At 46.9% G+C, this 24,810-nt stretch overlaps 1 protein-coding gene across 1 annotated transcript; it reads right to left on the bottom strand.

Moving 5' to 3' along the window:
- Positions 1–9,634: 9,634 nt before the first annotated feature.
- Positions 9,635–24,657, bottom strand: LOC135398241 (uncharacterized). Its single transcript, XM_064629663.1, has 5 exons — positions 24,591–24,657; positions 18,464–18,599; positions 16,142–16,287; positions 15,285–15,417; positions 9,635–9,923 (listed from the first exon to the last, which is right to left on the bottom strand). The coding sequence occupies exons 1-5, from the start codon at positions 24,634–24,636 to the stop codon at positions 9,677–9,679; spliced, it is 708 nt and encodes a 235-aa protein (XP_064485733.1). The 5' UTR covers positions 24,637–24,657; the 3' UTR covers positions 9,635–9,676.
- Between the last annotated feature and the right edge of the window lie 153 nt (positions 24,658–24,810).

Below are 24,810 nucleotides of genomic sequence, written 5' to 3'. Positions count from 1 at the left end.
CAATGTCCCGTGCAATGCCGCAATAAATCGCTAGCCCTGAAACGTGTGCAGTGTTTGAATTCTGACACTCACTGCACTGTTTCCCCTATGTTCTTGTTTAGTGCTTTCGTACAGATGTCAGAACGGTTACCTATAAAGTCATAGGGCGCAATTGAACTGCCCTAAACAAACAGATACTCAGGAACACATAAAGCCCTACATCTCTGTCATGCATTCTGACTATGTCATACGTATGAGCTTCCTGCATGTGTACTGCAATTTTGTGAAACGTACGGTAAGTGAAAAACAGTATTGCAGGAAGAGGTGTCCTGTTCCTTATAGCTTCGTCCAACTGCTGTACCTTGTTTGTGATTCCGTTAAAAGTGTTATTGTTGGTTTTTGATCGGTCTTGTCCGTGTTCATCCCCTTCTTCATATTTCCTCAGACTCAAGGATATGTTCTCATCTTCAAGTTCACACCAGCTTGCTTGCTTGCCTCCAATACGTATGTTCTTGAATGAAGAGGGAACTGTGGAAGACGAAGACCGATAGCATTTTTAAAATGCACATCATGCATCCAGCAGCATGTGCAGTGAGGGAAAACATCACTTCACGACGCTTTCCCTAGAACAAGAAAAAAAAAAAGAAATATGTGCAGTTGCCCACAGTATCACAAGCTTTTCAAAGAAATCGTGATCGTCGCTGCGTCTCGCAAGGTGATATAGGACTTACTTCAATATTACTCTCTTAGATGGGCTACTAGGGAATATATCCTTTAAACAGGATGTCATTGCGACCGGCCTCGGTGGCTCAGTCGGTGCGTGTTCGCCTTCTGATCCCGAGATCGCGGGTTCGAACCCGGCCGAGGACGCCAGCAACTTGGTGGCAGGGTACAAGTTGCATAGACGCGAGGGACGTTAAATACGGGGGTGCCGTGTGGTGAGCTTTCATCGCACGTTAAAGAACCTCATGATCGCGACGTAAACCCCCAATTATTATTATTAGTATGTCATTGCGCAATACTGTGAAGGCCCGGGAGAGGGGTTGTTGCCGCAGAAGAAGGAAACAGGAAGGATTATACCGTAAAAAAATGTGCTCACGTGTGTGACCGTACCATCATCTGTCAAGGAAGTCGACCGTCACAGAAAAACACTCCGTTTACGCTTGTTTCTTTTTACCGCCTTGGCAGCAACTTATGATGTAGTAGCTTATGACTATAAAGTGTTGTACGTATAGACAACCTTGCGACCTGCACAGGTAATTTGGCGCGATCTGTCACGTCTGTCAAATAGATTGACATAACGCATGAAATTTCTTGCGCAGGCGTGTTTTTCTCTGTGCGTCGTCCTCCAGGAGAACCAGCTTCAGTGGCACTTCCTGTGCCAAGAAGAGCAACGCTTCATGGACAGTATAAATGTGCAAGAAGATAAAGGTTGTATGCTCCGAGCTTTGTTACGTGGCTTCATGTCACTTTCATTTAGCGTTTTGGCGTTACGAATAGCGTTGCATGTCCGAGAGCATGTAGCCAGAAGTTCTGCGGGGCAACCAATTTCGGCCAAACGCTCTGAAACACTCTTGATAGACCTCTCCCTGACTGTAAACAAATGACGTCATAGTGTTCGACAGCGCCACCAATTTGGTAGACTTGAACTATACGCTCGAAGCTATAAGGGCGAACATGGCCGCGCCAGGAAGCCACGGTCTTGAGAGGATTACGATGGTTCTGAGTTCTTCCAATGTACTAACATTCACTCTTGATAGCGAGCCTTTTCCTCCCGAGGGGGGGGGGATGAGGAGGGAAGGTTGAAATTGCATAACGGGGTGCGATACTCGTATCTTGGCAGGCCTTTGGGGGTGTTAAGGGACTACAAAGGGTGCGGTGCAGGAAAAGTGCCTGCTTAACCAACCCCGTTTCTTTCGCGAGAGGGGTGGGTGGGCGCAGGTGCAGGGGCGGATGTCCTGACCCCCCTCCCACACACACGCACGCACCACAAATTTCCGTCGTTACAGAGTATGAATTGACCCTGGTAGTATAATAGCATGTTTTCCAAGGCAGACATTCTCCCCTCATCTATGTTGAGCAGAGTTGATCCAACGCTCGCTTTCCGCATGCCACGAAACACCTCTCGTCAAGATGCTGCATTAGTCCACCGAATGCGCCTCGATGTGGCCTTTACAGCTCAGTGGCGTTACCGCTTGAGACAAGTTGACTCTCCCACCTGCTGCCACTGTGGTGCTCTTGAGGATCTGGAGCACATTCTTCTTTACTGCCCCCACTAACCAACCTTCTCGAACCGCGCTCTCCGAGTCTCTTCGTCAGCTGGACTCTCGCCCCTTCTCCCTATCGAAATTGCTTGGTCCCTGGCCCAATCCAGCCCAGCAACGATCTGCGCTCAAAGCTCTTCTGACATTTCTGGACACCATCGGACTCCGATCGTTATTGTGAAAGGGCTCGTCGTTTTATTCCCCACATCCCCACCAGCAATGGGGTAGAGTATCACCTCTGGCGATAAACCTCCCCACTCTCCAAAGTCAAAATAAAGTTGTTGTTTCCAAGGCACCCCCCCCTCCCCCCGAGAAAAATCATGCACCCGCCCCTATGAGCATGTGTGATAACGAAGTTTCTTTGATAGAGTCAAAGCCTTCCGGGACTTCGATTCCAGAAACAGATGTGGTGATAGAACACCCTCGGCGAAGGGGTCCTAAAATAAATGTCGCAAGCTCGCTGCTCCGCGATTTACATGTATACATAAAATCGCGTATTCGAGTGGAAGGACCGAGAATAAAGTCTTACAGCACGTACCGGACATCCTTTTTAGCGGCAGATTGCTCAACGCATTACGACAGCAGGGATAAACTGATGATTGAGATATTTGAGATAGCTGAGATGTTTCCGATAACTAAAGTGCATCGATAAAGGAAAAACCCTGCAATTACTGCGTATACGGTGATGTCAATGAGCTCGCATAGTTGAATTTCAACGCGTGTCGTCGTCCTCCGCAAAGGACGCCATTTGAGACGCGCGCGTCCAACCCCGTAATGTCGCTCATGAACTTAGCGTGTCGCAAGAATAGCCCTTCATTTGGCATCCTTACAAGACTCATTTCACGGTCGGTAATTTATCATGCGGCGTGCTCGCCATTACAGGTAAGGGGGGGGGGGGAGTAAATGGCTCGAAGGTTGAGTGAAGCCGTCACGCGAGATGCAAGTGGCTAGTCGGGATAGCAGACGACAAACATGCTTTAGCAGACGACAAAGGTTTCGACAGGCTTGGCAGCCATATTCTGACAAAAATGCTCGGTGTTGTTTGTGGATCAGGGACAGGGACACTGGGTGGGTATGGATGTGTAGGGCTTCTGGGAGGTCTTGGGGGTGCGTCGGGAATATCCCCGGCGTCGGCGATAAAAGGAAGTTCAACGCAAGAAATCGTGCTGGCGTCACACTGTAGAGGAAAATCACTCGCCACATCTTTGATGGTCCCTCTTGCGTGATTTGGTAAAATTGCCAGTGAAATTGCTTAACATTTAGAAGCGGATATTCAATAGTGTTGCGAAACTATCATAGTAGTAACTAGCTATCGATAAATTGACTATATCAATACTATCGATAGTTCTGTTTCAAAACTATGGATAGTGTCCAAAAAGTATCGATAGCCGACTGTTGATAGTACTGTCGATAGTGTAAGAACTATCTGTTGTTGGCTATCGGTAGTACTATCGATTGTTGACTATTGATAGTACTATCGTTAGTGTCGAAAAACTATCGATGGCCGACTACCGATAGCGCTATCTATAATGTCGAAAAACTATCGAAAGCCGACTGTCGATAGTACTATCGATTGTACTATCAACAGTCGATTATCGATAGAGTCGAAAAACTATCAGTAGCCGACTGTTGATAGCGCTATCGATAGTGTCGAAAAACTCTCGATAGCCTACTATCGGAAAGAATCGAAACACTGTCGATTGCCGACTGCTGGTAGTACTATCGATATTGTAAAAACTATCGATTGTTGACAGGCGACAGTACTATCGCTAGCGTTGAAAAATTATTGATAGCTGACTGTTGATAGTACTATCGATAGCCGACTATCGATATTACTACACTATCGATAGTGTAAAGACTGGCGATTGTTGACTCTCGATAGTAAGTACTATCGCTAGATTTGGTTGTCCTTATCGATGCATACGTTTCCGTCTTGGTTTTGCCACTGGCACAGTGTCAACGAAGACAGAATCACTTGCGACACAAATTCTTTCCGTTTAGCTGTAACTATGAACTGCAACGTATGAATGATGCATTGCAAGGAGTGAAAGAAGATGATCATCATAAAATCGTACGCTTACCCATGAGAATACAATGCCAGTCAATCTAGTACAGAGAGTATACCACATGACCTTGCGGTTGGTTTGAGAGGCATGAGAAGCACAATGTTCAAATTCAGAGGGAAAGCTGCTCTCAGTTGTCTTGTAAACCTGTAGGGGTAAGGCATTTTCTTTCTCTGTTTTTATCTGCTTCCCGATAGTTTTCCGATAGCCGACTATGAATAGTATACTATCGATAGTAATATAGGTAGTTTTTATACTATCGACAGTCCAATATGATAGTACTATCGATAGTCTATCAATAGTCAGCTATAGATATTGTTATCGATTGTTTCCTTATTATCGATAGTTCGATTCTCATACGACTATCGATAGTATCGGTAGTACTATCGATAGTTTTGCACCACTAGTACTCAAGCGGTATGGGGCCCCAAATAATAAGAAACCGCCACTGCGCATATCCCGAACCGAAACAGTGTTTCGGTTCGGGAACATCGGGAACATCGCTGCATGGAACAATGTCCATGCAGCGATGAGTCTAACGATATCTATATCTATACGATATCTATATATGCCTAACGATATCTCTACAAACGCACCCGACCTGCAATAGACAAGGACGAACACTGCACTTATACCTTATTCATATGGATCCAGCTTTTTTCGGGGCTAGTTTTTTTTTTTCTTATATGCGGAGGATTTCACGTTTTTCTGAGTTAATATTTTCCGAGAATTCGGAGTTTTTCGTCGTTTAATTATACCAGCTATGTTAATATCCGAAATACGTGTGGGGGAAAAAAGCCATGACTGTGAAACGAAAGAGAATGAGGAGCTGCATTGCGAAAGACAAACGTCTCCACTTTTTTCCTTTTTCTAAGCGATTAAGCAATCGAAGTGCAGAACTTGCAGGCCATGACATCTGCGCCACGATCGTCTGCCGACGCAAACATCTCGAAATCCTGATATTCCTCTACATAATCGTTACCGCAGCCGCTTCGCTAGCGTCCCATATCATGCTATATCAGCGTCGTAACAACTATGCTGCTCTTTCAAGAAAACAATGTGTTTGTCATCTGTATTTCCTTCTTCACTTTCAGGAGGAGAGGGAGCATATGATTCACAGAAAAAGGAAAACCCTAAACGTGCTGGACGCTTTCCAACCTGGAGAATGGCTTAAATGACCTCTAGATGTCCTAATGTCTAGTAGTGTCAGTAAATAAGGTGACTGAAATTCAGTGACTTCAATGGCGATGTGCCTCGAGGCAACAGTACGGCATAGATTCAGACCAGCTGGAGGACCCCAAACTGCATGATGTGAAAGGCCTGAAGCTGGGCACAACTAGTGACTCTAACCACATCTAGAAGGGCAGGACAAGGACGTTCTCAGGGTGCTGTTAACCAGGTGGTGGTGGGGGTGGGGGTGGGGGTGATAGGGCTTGCCGTTGTCGGCCTCACGTATGTGGGCAACGTCACGACTCACGCCCTGGGGGAATGTGCGTCCTGGGCCGACGTCTAAGGGAACTGTGCCGACATATGTCTGAAAGCGTCTGAGGAAAACCCAGGAAAAACCCCAGACAGCACAGCCGGCACCGGGATTCGAACCCGGGTACCTCCCGGCTGTTAACCAGGGTTGCTATATTTGACTATTTTGCGCCCAATGGGCTACCTTCGTCGTGGCGTCAAAATTTCAGCGAGTTGGCTACTTCATGGCTACTTCGTTGCTACCTTGTGGATACTTTGTGGATACTTCTTTTGCCTTTTTTTTTTTTACTGAGAGTCCATTCTGTAAGGCACCGGATCGGAAAGCTTCATAAAATGTTCTGAGTCAAGTTTCCTATACTGTTGGCCACTTCGTTGTCTACTTGTTGGCTACAAGTTGGCTACTTCGTGGCTACTTAGTGGCTACTTAGTAGATACTTCTTTTTCTTTTTTTTACGGAGACTCCATTCTGCGAGCGGACCGCCTAGCTTCACAAGATGTTGTGAATCAAGCGGGATTGACAGCGAGAGGGTGATACCTATGAACACAGTTGTAAAGTAACTTGAGAAGAGTATTTGAGGTACGTATCTAAAATACTATTGCGAGTAACTTGGTACCTTGCAAATACTTTTACAGGTCAGTATTTAGTAATCTAACTAGACTTTTTTTTTTTTCAATGAGCTCTACTCATTTTCCAAGTTACTTTGCAGATAGTTCCCTGTGCTGTACATATACTTTTAGCGTCTGAAACATTCGACACATCCACGTCACTCTTTCGGAAGGGCAAGCATGCAGCGCCTCGGGTTTGGGAGCACCCATGAGGCGATGTGTTGTCCTGAAGGTTATGCAGGTAAACCGTCGAGAACCCTGTCATGCAGGATAGAAGAACCGTGCCGGAAGTCGTAGCGAGAGAGGTCACGTAAAATATTTTTTAAAAAATTCTTCATGAGGTTAAAGCAACGACGAGAAGAAAGACGACATTAAATCCTGTCTTTTCTGTAGAGCAATCGTTCGCATTCGTAGAGCGCCTGTACAGTACTGGGGGAATGCCTTAAAAAACGGGGCAGGCTATCGGATAGTAATTTTGGAAAGCACTTGCACTTGTTCCTGCGAGCTAATAAAGCTTTTTGGTAATGGTCTTCGTGTTTCTTTAAAGTGCCACTGCGGACTAAATCTCGTGTCTTCAGAATCCTACCAAAGTTATGTTACTGAAATCTTCTTGTATCACTTTAAATCCCTGCAAAAGATTTTGGCTCTACGTGACGCGAAAGCTAGAGAAAATTAATTTCTATTTTTGAGAACTGTGACGTCATGTTAGGCTCCGACGGAGCGCCCGGCTCTCATCTGGCAACGTTGTTGCCCTTCGCCTCTTTTGGGGGGGCTCACTTTTTGCACCCCGTTAGCGGAGACCCACGAGACATCATCCGACTGATCCGACCTTTGAGAAAACTCAAAGAAGGGAGAAGACATCTCTCCCGTTTTCCCCTCTTTCGATGAGCGCACGTGACTTCACCACGTGACCCTCCCCAGACGACGGCATCGTTGCTAGGAGACGAGTGCCCTCCCCAGAACATGACGTCATTACCATTTGTGGGCTTATGATGACGTCACCCGCTCCTCGCGTCATGGAAACTTGTGGCGGCTCAGCATACCGTCAAAAATTTACAGAAATGCACAGCGTTCGTAAACGAGATTGAAATTTCTCGTGTAGAATCCGTGAGGCGCCTTCTTTTCGTGGACGAAATAAAATAAACGCGGTCTTCCGAGTCCGGAGTGGCACTTTAATACTATATCCAATTCCAACTGTGACGCCAAAGTATATCTCGGAAAAATCCAGTTGCTTTAAAGAGTATTTAATGCTCCTCGTTGAATACTTTTCCTTAAGAAATTTCTGTGCGAAATTCCGAATCGCGCTCTCACTGGCGCGGAAACTTGAGCCAATCAGTTCCGTCGTGACTTTCGAAGGACGCAAAGATATAATGAACCTGCCTGTACCACCTGAACACTGTACCAGCTCCCGTGGCTCAGTGGTTAGCGTGCTGCCCATGTCACGTCGAGACTGGGAGGTACCCGGGTTCGAGTCCTGGTGCCGGCTGTGCTGTCTGCGGTTTTTCCTGGGTTTTCCTCAGACGCTTTCAGACATATGTCGGCACAGTTCCCCTAGAAGTCGGCCCAGGACGCACATTTCCCCAGGGCGTCAGTCGTGACGTTGACCATATACGTGAGGCCGACAACGGCAAGCCCTTTCACCATCACCACCACCACCTGCCACTGTAACTTCTTCAGTCTTCAAATCAAGAACTTGAAAAGGAAGTGCGATCTCTGTAACAAATTCCTCACCAAGAGGCAGAAACCGACACCGTAAGGTCCTACACTCTTAAAAATGAACTTCACCACATTGCACGCTCCTAGACAACCATCATCCCGAATGACAACGTTCTCGCCCCTGATTTGTTGAAAACGGGAGGCGGAGCTTATTCTGTGCCGTGCATGATGAGCACAAAATAGGCTCCGCCTCCCGTTTTCAACAAATCGGGGGCGAGAACGTTGTCATTCGGGATGATGGTTGGCTAGGAGCGTGTGATGTGGTGAAGTTCATTTTTAAGAGTGTATATGCGTGGCATACAACTGTGCAGAGATCCACCAGGAGTAAGTTCCGTAGAATAAACAGCTCTCAAGCAGTGCCATGAAGATCCTTTCCATGCGCATGCGCACGCGTTTCGACAAATCCACACCCCTCGTCACGTGACTCTTCCTGAAGATGTGGTGTACACTAAGAACTTGTACACCAGCGGCAAGGGCGAGGGGTAAAAAAAAAACATCCGCTCGTTGCCAAGGTCATGCTGAAGACTGCGGTATGGTATGGGTTCGAATCCTACCAGCGGCTGTGTTGTCTGAGGTTTTTCCTCGCTTTTCTCGCAGACTTTCTAGACAGATATCGCAACAGTTCACCCCTTGAAGTCGGCCCAGGACGCATACTAACACCCCACCCCTGGTCCCATCTATACGCCGCTTACAGCTACAGTTGCGTCGCAGCGCTAACACGGAATAGAAAAGAAAATAACTTGTCATCCAGATTTTAACTTTCGAGCCACAATGACGTGGGCCACCAGTACTGCACATGTACTTGTGCAAATGGCAGGTCTGCATTCGAGGTAAAATTGGCTTGGATTGGATTGGAGCTTCATTCGGGATACCTGGTACACCACTGGCGACAAATATATGACTACGTAAAAGGCCACGTTACCTACATTTATTGGCCATATATTGGCCACGTTTGGCTACATTCTAAGGGGAACGTTGGCGACCTTTCACGATTTTGACCTGGCAACCCTGCTGCTAACCTGCGATGTCAGCTCATGCCGACACAGAAGGAAACCAACTCAGCCAACCTGTCATCAGGAACTGGTGAACTGAGTTCCCGGTAACAGGAACCCCAATATGCGGAGATTTTCGGCTAAATCCGAATTGGTTTAAATTTTTACCCGCGTACGTGTTTCGATTTTTTTCTTTCTGATACATTCAAAAACCGGAGCCCTACTTATTGTGCATCTTATTGTGTTAAAAATTAAATATTAAAAGACTTATCCACTTTTTCTTTTTCCTATACCTAAGAATGAAAATATGCACAGCACTCACGACAGAGCAGTGTTTCAGAAGTTTTGTACCGGAAGGATGAATGTTCCCGAATGTTGTTCTTGGTATACATGCAAGGGCAGGAGCGGGTCACAAACAAGCCCTTCCATAACATCACAACGGAAAACTTTCCCGTTGGAAAACAAACATGACACTGCTAAAAGTGTGGTTAATCTCGTATAGCTGAGGTACGGTCAAGTGACTACTCCATGAGATGAAAATGTTTATGAAGGTGACGACAGCGATGATTGATTTTGTTTACACCCGTACGATGTCTTTCAAGGGTGAGAGAAACCCAACAGGAAGCTTCTCATTCCCATTGATCTTTGGCAGAGGCTTGAGTTGGAGACAGTTCTTGGAGCCTTTCTGGTATGCACCGCAGACGAGGCTCAGGATGTTGCCGAACAAGTTGTCGATGGTTTCCATGACGTGTTGAGTTGTATCCGGCCTTCCGCAGTAGTCCGTCAGGCCTCGTTCCGTACAGTCGTAGAAGTCAGCGTATTGGCTAGAATGTGTAAGAGCAGAAAGGCGAAACTGAAGAATGTCACCAAGGTATATACGCGAAGTGTCGCCCGGTCGACAATCGGGACGTCTGCGTCGAAACCCATAGGAGGCTGGCAAGAGTGGGGTGCGGCTCTTATTGCCTGGGGTTTTTTGGAAAGGTTAAAGAACAATATACTGAAACGAGTATCGTCTATTGAAAGCTCGGAACTGTAGTTAAAAAATTATGACGCGTTATGAAAACCTTTACGTAAAAGATCTAAGTCACTTTCGGTTTCCTAGCAAGGAATATTCCATTAGAAGGAAGGAGCTCACAGCTGTGGAGTTTATCCGCAGACACCCTGTACTCTGCTAGACAATATTCGAGGGCAGGTCATTATTGTGCCATGGGTTATTATATTCTATGGACTATTCTTAATACCCCTGTCACACGGGCATTTCGATCCTTCTCGAACCGATCTGCATCGAACTTCCCGAGCACGCTCGAGTTTTGACGCTGCTACACGGCCACTTGCAATGCGCATTGAATAGTTGACCTGTGCAAATGAATAAACGGAACTCATTAATTTCGCGTTTCCTATATAACAGCGATATTAGTGGTAATTTATCGTATACCGGTGTAAGCATCATTTGTAGCTTCGCGCGCATGTCCGTCTTAAGTTATGACAGTTCACCGGGATCGAGGATGCAAATGGCGGCCGTCGAGCCGTCTTGAAATTCTCAATCCTGTTATGGGAACTGTCTTGAGTCAAGCAGGATCTAAGTTCGATCCTGCTTGGAAGCGGCCGTGTAGCACCATCCGACGACCTCTGCATTTGGGCCTCCTCCACCCGTCGGGATGTAATCCAGCGTCGCTTGCAAGGTGCTTTGGACACTATCGTATCTTACCTCTCCGACCGTGGTCTTTCTATCTCACCTAGCAAGACTGTTGCCATGGCATTCACCCGCCGATCCTTCCTCAAATTCCCCCTCCGCGTTGACGGCCAACAGCTCGCCTTCGTACGTCATCACAAGTACCTGGGCATAACCATTGACAGGGAGCTGACCTGGTCCAAGCACGTCAAGGCCCTGTCTACCGCGGCGACTACCATCGTGAACGTCCTCCGCCGCATCTCTGGTTCGTCCTGGGGCCCATCATACCCTGACCTTCGCCAGGTGCATACCTCACTCGTCCTAGGGCTCCTGCGTTACAGCTTACCGGTATTGCACGGTCTAAGTTCAACGACAGAGCGCGAACTTTTGAACATCCAGGCGCGAAGCCTTCGAGTGTGCCTTGGTGTCCCCAAAACGACCGACACCTTCCTGGTCTTGGCTGAGGCGAAGGAGACGCCAGCCCACGTCCTACGCGACATGGAGACCCTGCGCGCATGTGCGCGGTACCGCACACGACATGCTGCCCACTACCTACGGGACATTCACATACTCTATGAAAGCTCAGGTTTCGGGGCTGCTGTTTGCAGGCTGGCACAGTCTCTTCCGCCCCCTCCATCGCGCCTGCTATACGCTCCACCTTTGTGGACCCTCGAGCTGCCTCCGACGGACCTGCATATTCCCGACATGTCCCGCAAAAACGACACTCCTGTCCTCGCTGCGCGACAGTTTGCTCTTGACCATTTGAACTCTGTCCACGGTCAGCGTAAAGGAATTTTCACAGATGGCTCGGTTGTGTACGGCGCGTCGTCTGCAGCTTTCTACATACCTCACAGCGATACTACGCAGACTTTCAAGCTACCGCATGAAACTTCATCCACCGAAGCGGAACTGACAGCCATCTATGAAGCGCTCAACGCCATATCCGGTTCACAGGCCGACTCGTGGTCCATCTTCACGGACAGCAAGTCAGCATTGGAGACCTTGGCGTCGTACCGGTGCAGTGCTATTTGCGATCTCCGCACGCTTGTAATCGCCAGATACAACGAGCTCTTGGCTTCCGGCCACAGTGTACGGCTCCAGTGGGTACCCAGTCACGTCGGGTTGCCCGGAAATACCCGTGCCGACATTGCTGCGAAACGTGCCCATACCACGGCTGCCTTGAGTCTCAGCATCCCGCTTTCAATGTCTGCCTGCCTGCTCCAAATACGTCGCTTGCGCTCTCGCTGCGTCCAAGATTTCACAGAACGTGCCATCTCGCCCAATACATTTCTGCACTCCATCGACCCAAAAATGCAGTACGTCCCTCCCCCAAACATCACGAGGAGAGAGGCGTCCGTTATCCACCGTCTTCGGTTAAGCGTGGCTCGAACGCCAACACGGCTCTTCCAACTCAACACGCTTGACACCCCTACATGTGCAGCCTGCTCTACCGAGGGCACCACTTCCCACCTACTCCTCCACTGTCGCCTGTTCGCCGCTCCCCGTGCCGCTCTGATGGAGCGACTAGCTGCCCTAGGGCTCAGGGAGGTCACGCTGGCAACGCTACTGGGCCCTCTGCAACGCCCCATTCAGTGGCGCGTCGGAAGGGAACTCGTACGCTTCCTTACCGACACAGGGCTCGCGCTGAGCCTGTGACTGCGCCGCCTCTTTCGCTCTTTCCGATTTGTCTTTCTTTTTTCTTCTTTCTCTTTATTTTTCCTTTTCTCCCTTTTCCTTTTGTAAGCGGGAATAGCAAGTCGGCTGCTGGAGCCAGGCTAACCTTTCCCCTCTTTCGTGTTTTTTGTTTTGTTTTGCAATAAACCTATATTCCCCCCCCCCCCATCCGATCTGCATTGGGTTCAAACAGGTTCGGTCGAGCAGGACCGAAAATGCCCGTGTGACAGGGGTATTACACTCTCCTAGAATTCACACATTGAGCAATTGAAAACCATTGGCATCACCTGAATAGGTTGTCAGACATTGTCTCTTAATTTCGGGGGTTGGAAGTTTTTGCAGGAGTTGCAAAGCAAACTAAGGTACACCAAGGACACACAAGGTACACACAGAGACACACCAAGGGCGCACCGAGGTATCCCAAAAACACACTGCGGGGCAACAAGGCGCACTAAGTTGAAGGCTGCACCAAGGTTACCAAAGGCACACCGTCGGTACACCAAAGACACATTAAGCCACACCAAGTTAACAGGCCCACCAAGTGCACCAATGTACACCAAATGCGTACTTATGTGCAACGAGGAGCACCAAGTTGAAAGGCTCACCAATGTACACAAAAGGCGCACCGAGGTCCACCGAGGTGCACCAAGGCGTACCAGTCTGAAAGGTACACGCAAGGTGGCGTACAGAGTCGACACATGTACATACTTGCAATAAGTTCTCTTCGTGTCGTGCACTTCAGCATGGTACATTCGACAAGAACCCACTTATTGACACCAAGGTTGCTGGGGTCGGGCAAGGGACGTTCAATGTGGTGTACCATGGGCTGAAATTTCACTGCATGTTAAAGAATTCTCGGGCGAGCAGTATTCGTCCACCACTCATGGCTATAGTTGTCTCGCGGTGTAAGACCCCGAAGCACTGTTACGGAATTTGTGAATACGGGGCGCAATTTTAGCGTTACCAATAAACGTAACAAAAACCTTAAAATGATTAAATGAAAGGAGTTCTGTCCACCAGTTATGACCCTATAATGGCGAATTCGAGTGGTCATTCCATGGCAACGCGGCCTAGCGCTCGGGAATTGCTAGATCGGCACCCGAGCTGGATCACGTGGCCGTAGAAACCCGAACACGAGTGCCAGGAACCTAGCGGTTTTAGTCGCTTGGATTACACTATAGGGGCATCGCGGTCGCTCGTCTTCGGGTTCCGTCGTCTGCTGAACCACGTGAACTTCGACGTGCGGGCCAATGAGAGCACTCGCCACCGTTGCAATGCGGATGTGACGACACCGGATATAGTTGGGCTGCCCGCTGTTCGATCGTTTTGAGACCGGACGAAAAAAAAAAAAAAGTGCTAGCTGGCAAATGTCTGGCGCTCGGAAAGCGCCCCGCTCTGGATCTGGACTGCTCTGGATCTGGCAAAAAAAAAAAAAAAAGATGCCACGAAATGGCCATCCGAATTCGCCATAAGCAGTTCGTATCGGGCTTCCGAACTTACCGCATCCTCGAACCGATAACCGAGTCCGTATACCATCGCTACGAGAGCTGGCGTAAGGAATATGTAAGGCTTATAGAACCCGACCCAGAACTAAACATAAAAGTCCGAAATGTCAGGGTCATTACACGTGACTCACAAGAAATCAAAGCGTGACGTCATCGAACACGCGGGAACGTAATTCGACAGCCAATAAGAGGCTTCAAAGAGCGAGCAATAATACGCCCGATGTCAATATATTACCTCGAGCTCTTTGCCTGCCTAACACACAAGGCACGTTCGTTGCGTACCTGTTATCGCTGTTTCGCGCAAAGCACGAAAAGAGATGTTATCGAAGGTGAGAGGGAACGCGAGCACACGTCACTACGATTTGCGGAAAATTACGCCACTGGGTCGCCGTGACACAGAGACTCTGATGTCATCAAACAACCCTGTTTTGGCGTGGCGATATCCCCAAGCATAGCGCTTGGGTGCGTTGCAAGAAACGGCCTTGTGCAGGCTCTCGTGGATTCGATTTGTTTATAGCACCCTGTCTACGAGTCGACCAAAGGATTAGTACTCGTCAACATGTTCCGCGGCTGTATTGTACTGCTGCATTGAAAGAACGACAATTACCATGCAGAGAACAAGGAGTGGGTTCTCCGCATGGAATGTGATTAGCATATAAACTACATGTAAATGTGTGTTTCTGTCTCGTTTCTTCTAGTGGGTATATTGTTCGTGTTTCATTCTCTAAAAGTGTTGTATGCATAGGCAATGTTCCAAATATAAGGCAGGATGTTGCTTTCTGCTGCAGGTCTCGGCTAGAAATTGCGATAGGTTGTATTATTCGCAATTGTTTTTCTCGTATTGCATAGGGTACGTTATTATTATTATTTTTTTCATGTAATCTACTGAGTGTATTATTATTAGGTGTTTATTAGGAACCTTTCACGGTGCGCGTCTTTTGTTGCAACTTTTCGCCCGCCACGGTTAATTAATTGTGTGCGCCGTTTCATAGCGTAAGAAAACGCGCCGTATTAGAAACGCGTTGCGCTTTTTTTTCTTTTTTTGTACACGTTCGTACAAGAAAATGGGGGGTAAATTGGAGGGCAATTATGGTGTCTAGTCCCCTAGTTTGCAGCTACTTTCCATTCTACTTACCAGAGCCTCAAACTCACTCCCTTGCGCTCCTAATAGTTACTGAACTGAGCTAAACTAATCGTTGTGGAAATCTATTTAGTCCCCACCAGGACTAAAATTTCACCCCATTCACCAGCATGACTGTGCACATAACTAGAGGAGTAATTTACGAGGGTTAGCGACGCAAACTTCGTTGATTATGTGGTTTCATCTTGCTCACCAGCACGAGTAGGCAACCCTCTGCTTGGAAGGCGCATAGCGTGCAGTCTTCACCAGAGACTCTTGGAATGTCCTGACGCATTGGTGGAGCTCGTCTCCTGCCTTATTCATGCACTGGACGTGTTCGAAGTATGCTGCAAAAGATAACGATAAGTGACAAAGAATGTTCCAATATCCGTGTATTTGGGAGGGCGCGAGCGACGTTCCCTTCGGAGCTCCGAAAAAGCGAAAGTTGCACAAAACGTCACAGCTTTTTGTTGCCACGTGACCGTGAACGCTCAACGTCGTGTCTTTTCGTGATCATCTCACAATGGGGAATATCCGACGGCCAAGCCAGAAGGTATTCCTTAGACAGGGTAGATGTTGTCGTCTGCTACGACAACGTATAAGACAAGGCGCCACTTCCACCCCGTGAGATTTTTTTCTTTTTCCTTTTTCTTCGGCTAGAATATTCCGTTGGGATGTCGCTCCTGCGAACACACGGTATTTCCCCTAGGCACGACTGACATAAGTATCATGAACAGCTACTTAAACCAGCCTACATCACGTGAATTTAGCGCTTGTGTTCTCAAGTATGTACAGTGCTGGACAAAAGTTTACGTCATCAGAGTGACACGCAGGCAGCGAATAGGACCGTGCGGGCTTACAGACATGCGCCTAGGTAACCCCAGGAGCGGTGTACCGTAAACTTTTGTCCAGCGCTCTGAAGCCTTGGTTTTTGAACGTCTACTGTGAACAGAAGTAAAACTTGTGTACGGCACATCTGAAAAGAGAGTACTTTTGCGTTGTCATTGCGTCACGCCATTTAACTGCACCACAAGCCCGGTGCTACCGCCACACCGCGGAGATTGACCTTACTTCGCTGTCCAGGCCCGTCTGCATTACATTTCTTCTCTTGTTCTTCCTGAATGGTTCCAATGGACACCAGGGCGGCGCCATGAGCCAGTCCTTCCAGACAACGCACGGCGTAGTCTCTAGCACACAGTAGACTCTTCATTTCTATTCTGTAAAACGCCAAGCATGTTTAAACTGATAGCATATACTTAGTAGCAACGCATGAATGGCAATTGATTAATTGATTGACCGAGTCATAATACCGCTGCTAGCGAGAAATGAAGAGGCGATACACGAAGCAATGCACGGTCCTTCAAGTTATGGTCCTTCAATTATCTAAAATTGCAGTCACTAGTAGCAGTCACTTACGCGTGAAGGTCACAATAAATCATCCTCTCAAAGCCCTCGAGCTTAAATGTTTTAACGATACTTGTCGTCCGTGACTGAGTGCATTATGCAACTGCCTCGTCTGTTGTGTTACTGATGCCCCCGAGTGTGTGCCACCTAAACTGGATAAATAACTTCTGTATGTTATCGAAATGACTTGCACTTCTTTCAGTAAGTGCGTGATCTGAATATTGATGGGCTGTCTCGAAATAATTTAAGAGTATGCGTGAATGTCAGAAAGGTAAGCTGTAACTGTGATTGATCTGTTATGAAGAAAGCGTGAAGTTAATCGTGGAAGATGTTGGCGGGAAAACCACAGGTTCACGTAGAAACAATGTATTCCCTTACGGGTTGCTTACGCTTCAAAATAGCCATATGCAGACAGAAATCATTTTTCGAATAAATATCTCTCTTTGACTCACTGAACCTTGTACACGTCGAGTAAGCGCCACTGCTGTATCGGCCAATCAGGTTATCAGTAATTTCATTCCGTCAGTTTCCACACAATGATCTTACCGTGTAGTGTGCATACACTCGCCTTATTTCGTGCTGATCAAGTACTTTTTGTCTGCAACAATCCAAAGCACTGAAAGGAAAGCGCTCTGCGCTTTCTTAAAAGACAGCGGTATAAAAGATCGCTTCTAAATTCCATCACTCCCAGTTATTATATTTTAGCGTGTAAGAACTGGAGCTGCAGGCGCCCTTAGGGCAGCCACGGATGACTCCAATACATCACACCCCCAATTAAACTTATCGTATCTTATCTTTTTGTCTGCTACCGGATCTCCAGCGATTAAGTTTGAAGGCATTTATTCGCCCTTCTGCGATGTCTTCTTAACGTTCCGACAGCTAAACTTCTCAGAAAATAGAGAGTTTTAGTGTATCGTACGCTATCGCCTTTGCGTACGTAGGGGATAACGTAGTGGTTCTGCGCAGTGCGCGAAGCTCTCTTTATGTTTTGCGCGTGCGCATAACCACCAACGCTATTCCTTACGTACGCAAGGGCGATAGCGTACGATCCACTAAAACCCACTAATGTTGTTTTTGTGTGAGTGGCACAGGCACCCTGACGGATGCTGAACTGAATACAGTCAAACCAGCTCCCGTGGCACAGTGGATCGCTTTCCGCGTCGAGACTAGGAGGTGATACGGGTTCGAATCCTGTCAGCAGCTGTGCTGTCTGAGGTTTTCCCTGGGTTTTCCGAAGACTTTCAACACGAATGTCGGCATAGTTCCCCCTGAAGTCGGCCCAGGACGCATACTAAACCCCACTCATTCCTCCTGTCCTCTCTCCATCTATCCACGTCTGTACGCCGCTTATAGCCACAGCTGCTTCCTGTCAAACTGTCATTCCAATAATAACTGAAGCCAATTACCGTTGAACATGTTAAGCACCATTGAAAGGTTGTGGTTTCTGCCTGGTAGGGACAGCTCCGATGAACAAATGCGCCAGTGCCGTGTTTCGTGAGTTTTTGTCCCAAGCTGCCAACCAGCTTTCAACTCATATTTTTTCAGGCGTTTATTTCATCGCTGAGAGATCTGAGGAAGTGTTTTCTGCTGCTCCCATAGGACTCCATGTATCCGGATTCACAGAAACAAAAAAAATCGTATAAATTCGCCTATTTGCTGTATTCCGATAAAAAAATATGTCAGGACGTGCAGAATTTACCCATGTATTACCAGCTCGGCGTACTGCTTCATTACTGCAGTAGTTTTTGAGATGAACTGGACAAAGCAATGCCCACAGAGAATACATTGGGGTCACTCCGCCTTAAGAAACGAGGGACTGGCTATCCTTCCCATCTCTAAGTATGTGTGTCCGCTCTTGTTTGCTGCTAGAAAGTGACTCCAACGGAGAAGCACGACACCATGGTGTTCCTAAACTTTTGTCCCGAGCTCTGGTATGGTCCATAAGAACGCATCAGGAAGAACACGTAGTCTTGCACTTGGAGAACTTACTCGCAAGCCTTGCTAAGTTCGACGGGGTCCTCAGGAAGTCTTGGCGACCTCGAGAAGACGACGAAGTCCGTGCCGCATGCGTCGATATCTTCGTCGCCACAACCTGAGATGTTCTTGAACTGCGCCCGGCAGTTGCCTGGGGGAGTCCGTTTCGGAAACAACACACTTGTCACTTTTATTTCCAGCACTGCGTATATGTATACGTATACAGGGTGTTTGCTTTAACGTGTCCAGAAATATTTTATTTAAAGCTAGCGATAAAAGAGAAACGAGCGCTACTTTTCAGCTACTTGACTAAGAAAGGTGATACTAGTGCAGCAGTACCTGTCTCTTACTCAAGTAGCAGAAAAGTACCACTTGCTTTTCTTTTATCGCTCGCTTTAAATATAGTTTCTGGGCACGTTAGAGCAAACACCCTGTATAATTTGCGTCAACAATACAGATACTAGAGCACAAACCTCAAGCAAGCAGTGGTACCGCTATGCGCGCTGCTACAAAACGTACTCTACGGATAATTGTAGGACCTAAGTGCATGGCCATTTTTCTTCCTTTTTTCGTGGGGGATTGTTAGAGAGAATTTAAGAAAAAAGAAAAAAAACAACGCGAAGAGACGGCAAGAGGGAAAGCGCGAATTGCAGTTTCCTTGTCGCTAAAATCGCGACCAACGAGAAGACGGATGTATCGCCTACCTTTTGTACTGTTCTTAAGGTGATGGCATGTTTCAAGAGTTTTTGCCCTTTAACGTTTCTGTAAGGTTGGAGTTAAGTTATAGTCTTAAAAAATTTAACTGAGAGACGATACAACTTCAACTTTGTCCCACTGGCGTCACTAGACGGGTGCAAGAGGCGCGGTCTACACCAGGGGACGCGACGCTCCGGTGTCGTCGCTTCCTGTCTTTTTCTAGTCAAGTGACTCTAACTTTTTCTACAGCGCGATGACGCAGAACGAACACGCGGTTCGGTTCCGTGTGGTATGATACTGTTACGTTTATCGTGTATCGTCCGGTATGGAAAGAGATCATGCACTGGGTGACGCGTACTCAAGTGACGCCACTGCTTGGTCCCACTGACAGATCCCGATAAGCGTTGAATAAGTATACTCCCGGGATCACACGGGACAATAGCATTTATGTTTCAAGAACGCCGGTTATGCGCGCACGAGAAAAAGAAGGAAAACGACATTACACAGACGGAGAAGATTAAAAAAAAAAAAAAGTATGTCGGGGAACTGGTAGATGTTTATGTTGCACAGGAATCTTGAAGAACTTGAAGAGAACGCAAAGGACTACACGATAGAGAGGCTCTAAACCTGTGTATCAGTGCTCTATTGTCTCGAGGATTTACTTTCGTGAATTCTGCTCAATAGCTTTTCAGCAATGCTTTCAGCAAATGTCATTTAGTGGTTTTGGTCACATCGCCTAGGGTTCCTGTGCAGTACGCAGGGTTGTTAAAGTTACTTTTCAAAAGTAACTAAGTTACAGTTACATACAGGGTGTCCACGCTAAGTGTGAACAGATTTTTTAAAAATATATATAACACTTTTTCCAAGATGAAATCAATTGCAATATAGCATATGCTAAAGGGCACTCCCTAGCAGGGCATTAGCAAAGTCTAAAGGCAATGTCTTAATTAAGACTTTAAGTATAGATGAAAGATGACTTTCATTAATTAACTTTTTAATTATAAAAGCTACAAAGTTGTCCCAATGAGAACATCTGTTCCTTTCGGTCACCTGATATCGTAGCCGTTTTCAGAACAAAAATCCGTTCGATAGATCGCCCGCAAAAAATTCGTGAAGGAACTCCATTTTTTTCTTTATTTTGTTCATTGCGCTTCTTAGAAGACGCGTTACACGTTACTGAAAAAAGTAATGAAGTTACAGTTAGAAGTGCGTGTTTGAAAATGTACCTAATATTTCCTCAAGATACACAAAAAGTATCTAAGTACACGTACTCAGATACTTTTACTAAGTTACTTAACAACCCTGGCAGTACGACGCAAGGAAAGCATACATCTAACTGCACTGCTCCACAGGGATAGAAACCACTCACAAGGCAGCAATAAGGGTACTGTATTCGTAGACCAGCATGGTTCTTTGTATGGATACAAAAAAGCAACCAGCTGAACAGCAGATGGACGGACAGCATGTGTTACCGGCATCGCTTAACAGCTTCGCCTTGCTTGTTGATCCAGCACAAGAAGTTGCACAAGTATGACAAGGAACGCTGAATATTCTGAATTTGCTAGTAAAATTGCGATAACACTGCTCGGGGTGACGCCTTGTGGGAAATAATCCCCGATTCATCCAAACCCCAATCAAGCAACAGTGATCTATGTTCCCGAATAAGGTGCCTGAATACTAGCTCCCTCTGTATTGAGGCACCCTATTCCCGACTGGCTTGCCGTTCGTGATGGCTACGAGGTCGACACGTAGCCAACTTCTTTTGTTTTAGACACAGTGTCACGCGCATGCGATGTAGTTTTGCCGCCGTACTTGCCGTATAATGTGCACTTTTTTGGCTACTCGACACAGTGTTGCCCTTAATTTTCAATTTTAATTTCTTTAAAAAGCTATGAGCGCATTTGGGATGAAAATTGTGACATGAGAGTACTGAGGGCTGAGGCTATCGAGTATAACGTTTCTGATATTCCAGCTCGATACTGCTTTGCAGTATCTTCAAGCTGTTTGCTGTTACCACCTTCGTTGGGACGACAACCAACGATGACGTCGCTTCGCGGACTACAGGGAGAGTGCGAAACAGGGGCGTCAGACAGGCGGGAGACGGGAGGCGTACGCCTGTTTGCCAATTTGTGACAATTGTGACATTTGTGCAGACATTTGTGACAATTTTGAACAGCGTAAGTGTCACAAAAAAAAGGCGCACGCCTTCCGTTTTCAACAAATCAGGGCAGATAACGATATCATTCGAGATGATAGTTGGCTAGGAGCGTGCTATGCGGTGAAGTTTACTTCTAAGAGTGTGCACTCTAAAAACAGCACTTCACCGCATAGAACGCTGTGTACCAACCGTTGCCAAGAATGATAGGGTTATCGCTTCTGATTCGAAGAGAGAGGGGGCGTACGCCTTTTTGTGGCAATTTTCATGTATCGAAATTGCCACAAAAAGGCGTACGCCCACCTCTCCCTTCGAATCAGAAGCGACAACCCTGTCATTCGTGGCAATGGTTGGCGCACAGCGTGCTATGCGGTGAAGAGCTGTTTTTAGAGTGCAGGCGCGGTCGCCCAGGTCGCAAGATTTTTGGGGGCGTGAATTATCGAGAGAGAGAGAGAGAGAGAGGGAAAAAGTCCGTCACATCACTTCGTCACATAGCACGGTGAAGATCAACCATTGCGCAGCGCATTATGATCGTCATCACTTCTGATTTGTGGAAAGCGCGTGACGTGTACGCCTTTTTGTGAGAATGGTAAATATTTCAGTAAATCCCACACTCTTAAAAATGAACTTCACCACATAGCACGCTCCTAGCCAACCACCACCCCGAATGACAACGTTCTCGCCCTAGATTTGTTGAAAACGGGAGGAGGAGCCTATTTTGTGCCGTGCATAATTGGCACAAAATAGGCTCCTCCTCCCGTTTTCAACAAATCATGGGCGAGAACGTTGTCATTCGGGATGATGGTTGGCTAGGAGCGTGCTATGTGGTGAAGTTCATTTTTAAGAGTGTACGAGTTGCATTCTCTGCGCTTATTGTCATGGGAGGGGGGGGGATGACTGTATACACACTAAAAACAGAACTTCACCGCATAGCACGCTGCGCCAGCCATGCCACGAATGATAGGTTTATCGCTTCCGATTCGAAGAGCGAGGAGGAAGCGATAACCCTATCATTCCTGGCAATGGTTGGCGCACAACGTGCTATGCGGTGAAGCTCTGTTTGTAGAGTGTGGTCCTTCACGTTTCGTTTTCGCTGACCTTGACAAGACGCGCACTCTAAAAAATTAACTTCACCTCCAACCGTCATCCCGAATGACAATGTTCTCTCCCCTGATTTGTTGAAAACGGAAGGCGGAGCCTATTCTGTGCCGGGCATAATGGCCACAAAATAGGCTCCTCCTCCCGTTTTCAACAAATCTAGGGCGAGAATGCCGTCATTCGAGATGATGGTTGGCTAGGATCGTGCCGTGTTGTGAAGCTCATTTTTAAGAGTGTATCTACCATACCTCTTGGTTGAACCCATTCACTCTTAGAAATGAACTTCACCGCATAGCACGCTCCTAGCCAACCATTATCGTTGATGATATCGTTCTCTGCCCGGGAGGCGCACACCTTTTTTGTGACAATTATGAACAGCATAAGTGTCACAGAAAAGGCGTACGCCCTCGTTTTCAATAAATCAGGGCAGATAACGATATCATTCGAGATAATGGTTGGCTAGGAGCGTGCTATGCGGTGAAGTTCATTTCTAAGAGTGAATGGGTTCAACCAAGAGGAGTCGAGAAACAAGCCGGAACAGTTTGGAAGCCTTTCCTTTCCTTCCGATAAACAAGTTCTCACAGTTCACAGCGGCGCTAAGCACTCTGGGAGTTTCTGAAGTCGCTGCATAAGTGACACAAAAAGGCCTCTCGTTTTCATCAAATCAGGTGCTATTCGGGATGATGGTTGGCTAGGAGCCTGCTATGCGGTGAGTTTCTGCTTTGAGAGTGCCGGTGTGAAAAAAAAAAAAAAGAAGAAAGAAAATTGAGGAGCAAAAGGGGACTCCGGGTGTCCACAACAAGTATTCAAAAACGACGTTATGGCATTTTTCAGTATCGTACTTCCGTTCCCCAGGATTCGTCAGCGAAACGCACTGAATTGTTGTCTTTTTCTTTGTTTTTTTTTTAACAGTATAAGAGGTACCTTACTGGTACCTCTCCCAAATACGGGGGGCACATTTCAATGTGGACTCTTCTGCGTACCCATGCGGATAATTATGCTGGCCTACGAGTACCCTCTTCTTGGTGCCTTGTGTGTGGACAGATACTTCGCTTTAAAAACTGTTACGGACACTGCGTCACGTTTTTTCTCCAAGCTCTATAACTTCTCCCTCTGTACAGAAAACAAACTGTCGCGGCGTATTGCAAGCAGGTATGAGGAAGTTAAGGGGGAAAAAAAAACTGAATTCAAAACAGAGGAAAAAGTAATGGAACTTCTTGAGGTTGCTTGTGCTGAAGCTTTCTGAAAGGCTTACATATGTAATAGGCTACTCAATAGTATCTTGCGCATCCTAAGCCTTGGCGTGCATACAGAGCGAAAACCATGAAGGAACGCGAAGGATTGAGGAAATGATTTTCGCGAACGCATATTTATGGTTTAAATGAGAGGAAAAAAAAAGAAAAGAATGAAGAAAAAGAAACGAGAAGTACAACACTCTGGTTCACGGCTTGTCAATCCGAAAGTGTCCCCCTTCCCCTCACCGTCGGTGTTTGGACATTCCCAAAGCAGCACAATGTACTGAAGGTCGAGTGCCATAGGGGTGAACGGCATGTCCCAAGCAGCACAATGTACTGAAAGTCGAGTGCAATAGGGGTGGACGGGTAGGTGAACGGCCTTGAACAGACTCGTGAATCAACAGAACATTGATAAGACGCATACCGTCCACCCCTATTGCACTCGACTTTCAGTACATTGTGCTGCTTGGGATGTGTCCTATCAATGTTCTTTAGTTGCACGAGCCTGTTGAAGGCTTTCCACCTATACCCGTCCACCTCTGTCTTACAGTACATTGTGCTGCTTGGGAATTTCTGGGCGTGCTCATCGTTGCGGAATTATTTGATATTTCTGTACGCTCAACTGCGTATGTTGCTAGTAGACCTTGAATCAAGGTTAGCATGTGGACTGGTTTGTAGGAAGTTTTCCTCGTGGTTAGTAAACATTCTTCTCTCCCCCCCCCCTTTCTTCCTTTTTTTTTTTTACCCTGCACTGAGTTTTTTCAATCGATATCGAAATCGCTAGTAAGATAAGAGTGGTAAATCAGGCACACAGATGGTGCGTAAACTGAAACTTAAAACTGGCATTGTGTTCTTCTTCATCGTCTGTCTATTTTTTTTTTTCTACTTTGCTATTTAAACAGAGGGACCCTGAAACCCATGTGCAAGATTGATCTCGAAGAATGAACCAGCGACTTACCCGTGAGGAGCAGAGTTCCGGCCACGATCACAAGTGTTGCATGCATCTTCGTTCCAAACTAACCTCACTAACAGCGCTGCAGACCACTCTTGAATGACGGAGAGCGTCCTACATTTTAGCCGACCTCCCATTGGTCGTGGAAACGTCGACTCTGAACCACTTTCTCTTTCTGGAGCTTCACCTTGAGGTTGCGATGGCCATCAAGGCCATGTTAACAAAA

The sequence above is a fragment of the Ornithodoros turicata genome, chromosome 6 (genome assembly GCF_037126465.1).
Source record: "Ornithodoros turicata isolate Travis chromosome 6, ASM3712646v1, whole genome shotgun sequence".
Classification (NCBI taxonomy): domain Eukaryota; kingdom Metazoa; phylum Arthropoda; class Arachnida; order Ixodida; family Argasidae; genus Ornithodoros; species Ornithodoros turicata.
Note: the sequence above shows the minus strand (reverse complement) of the source record. Positions and strands in the feature narration are given on the sequence as shown.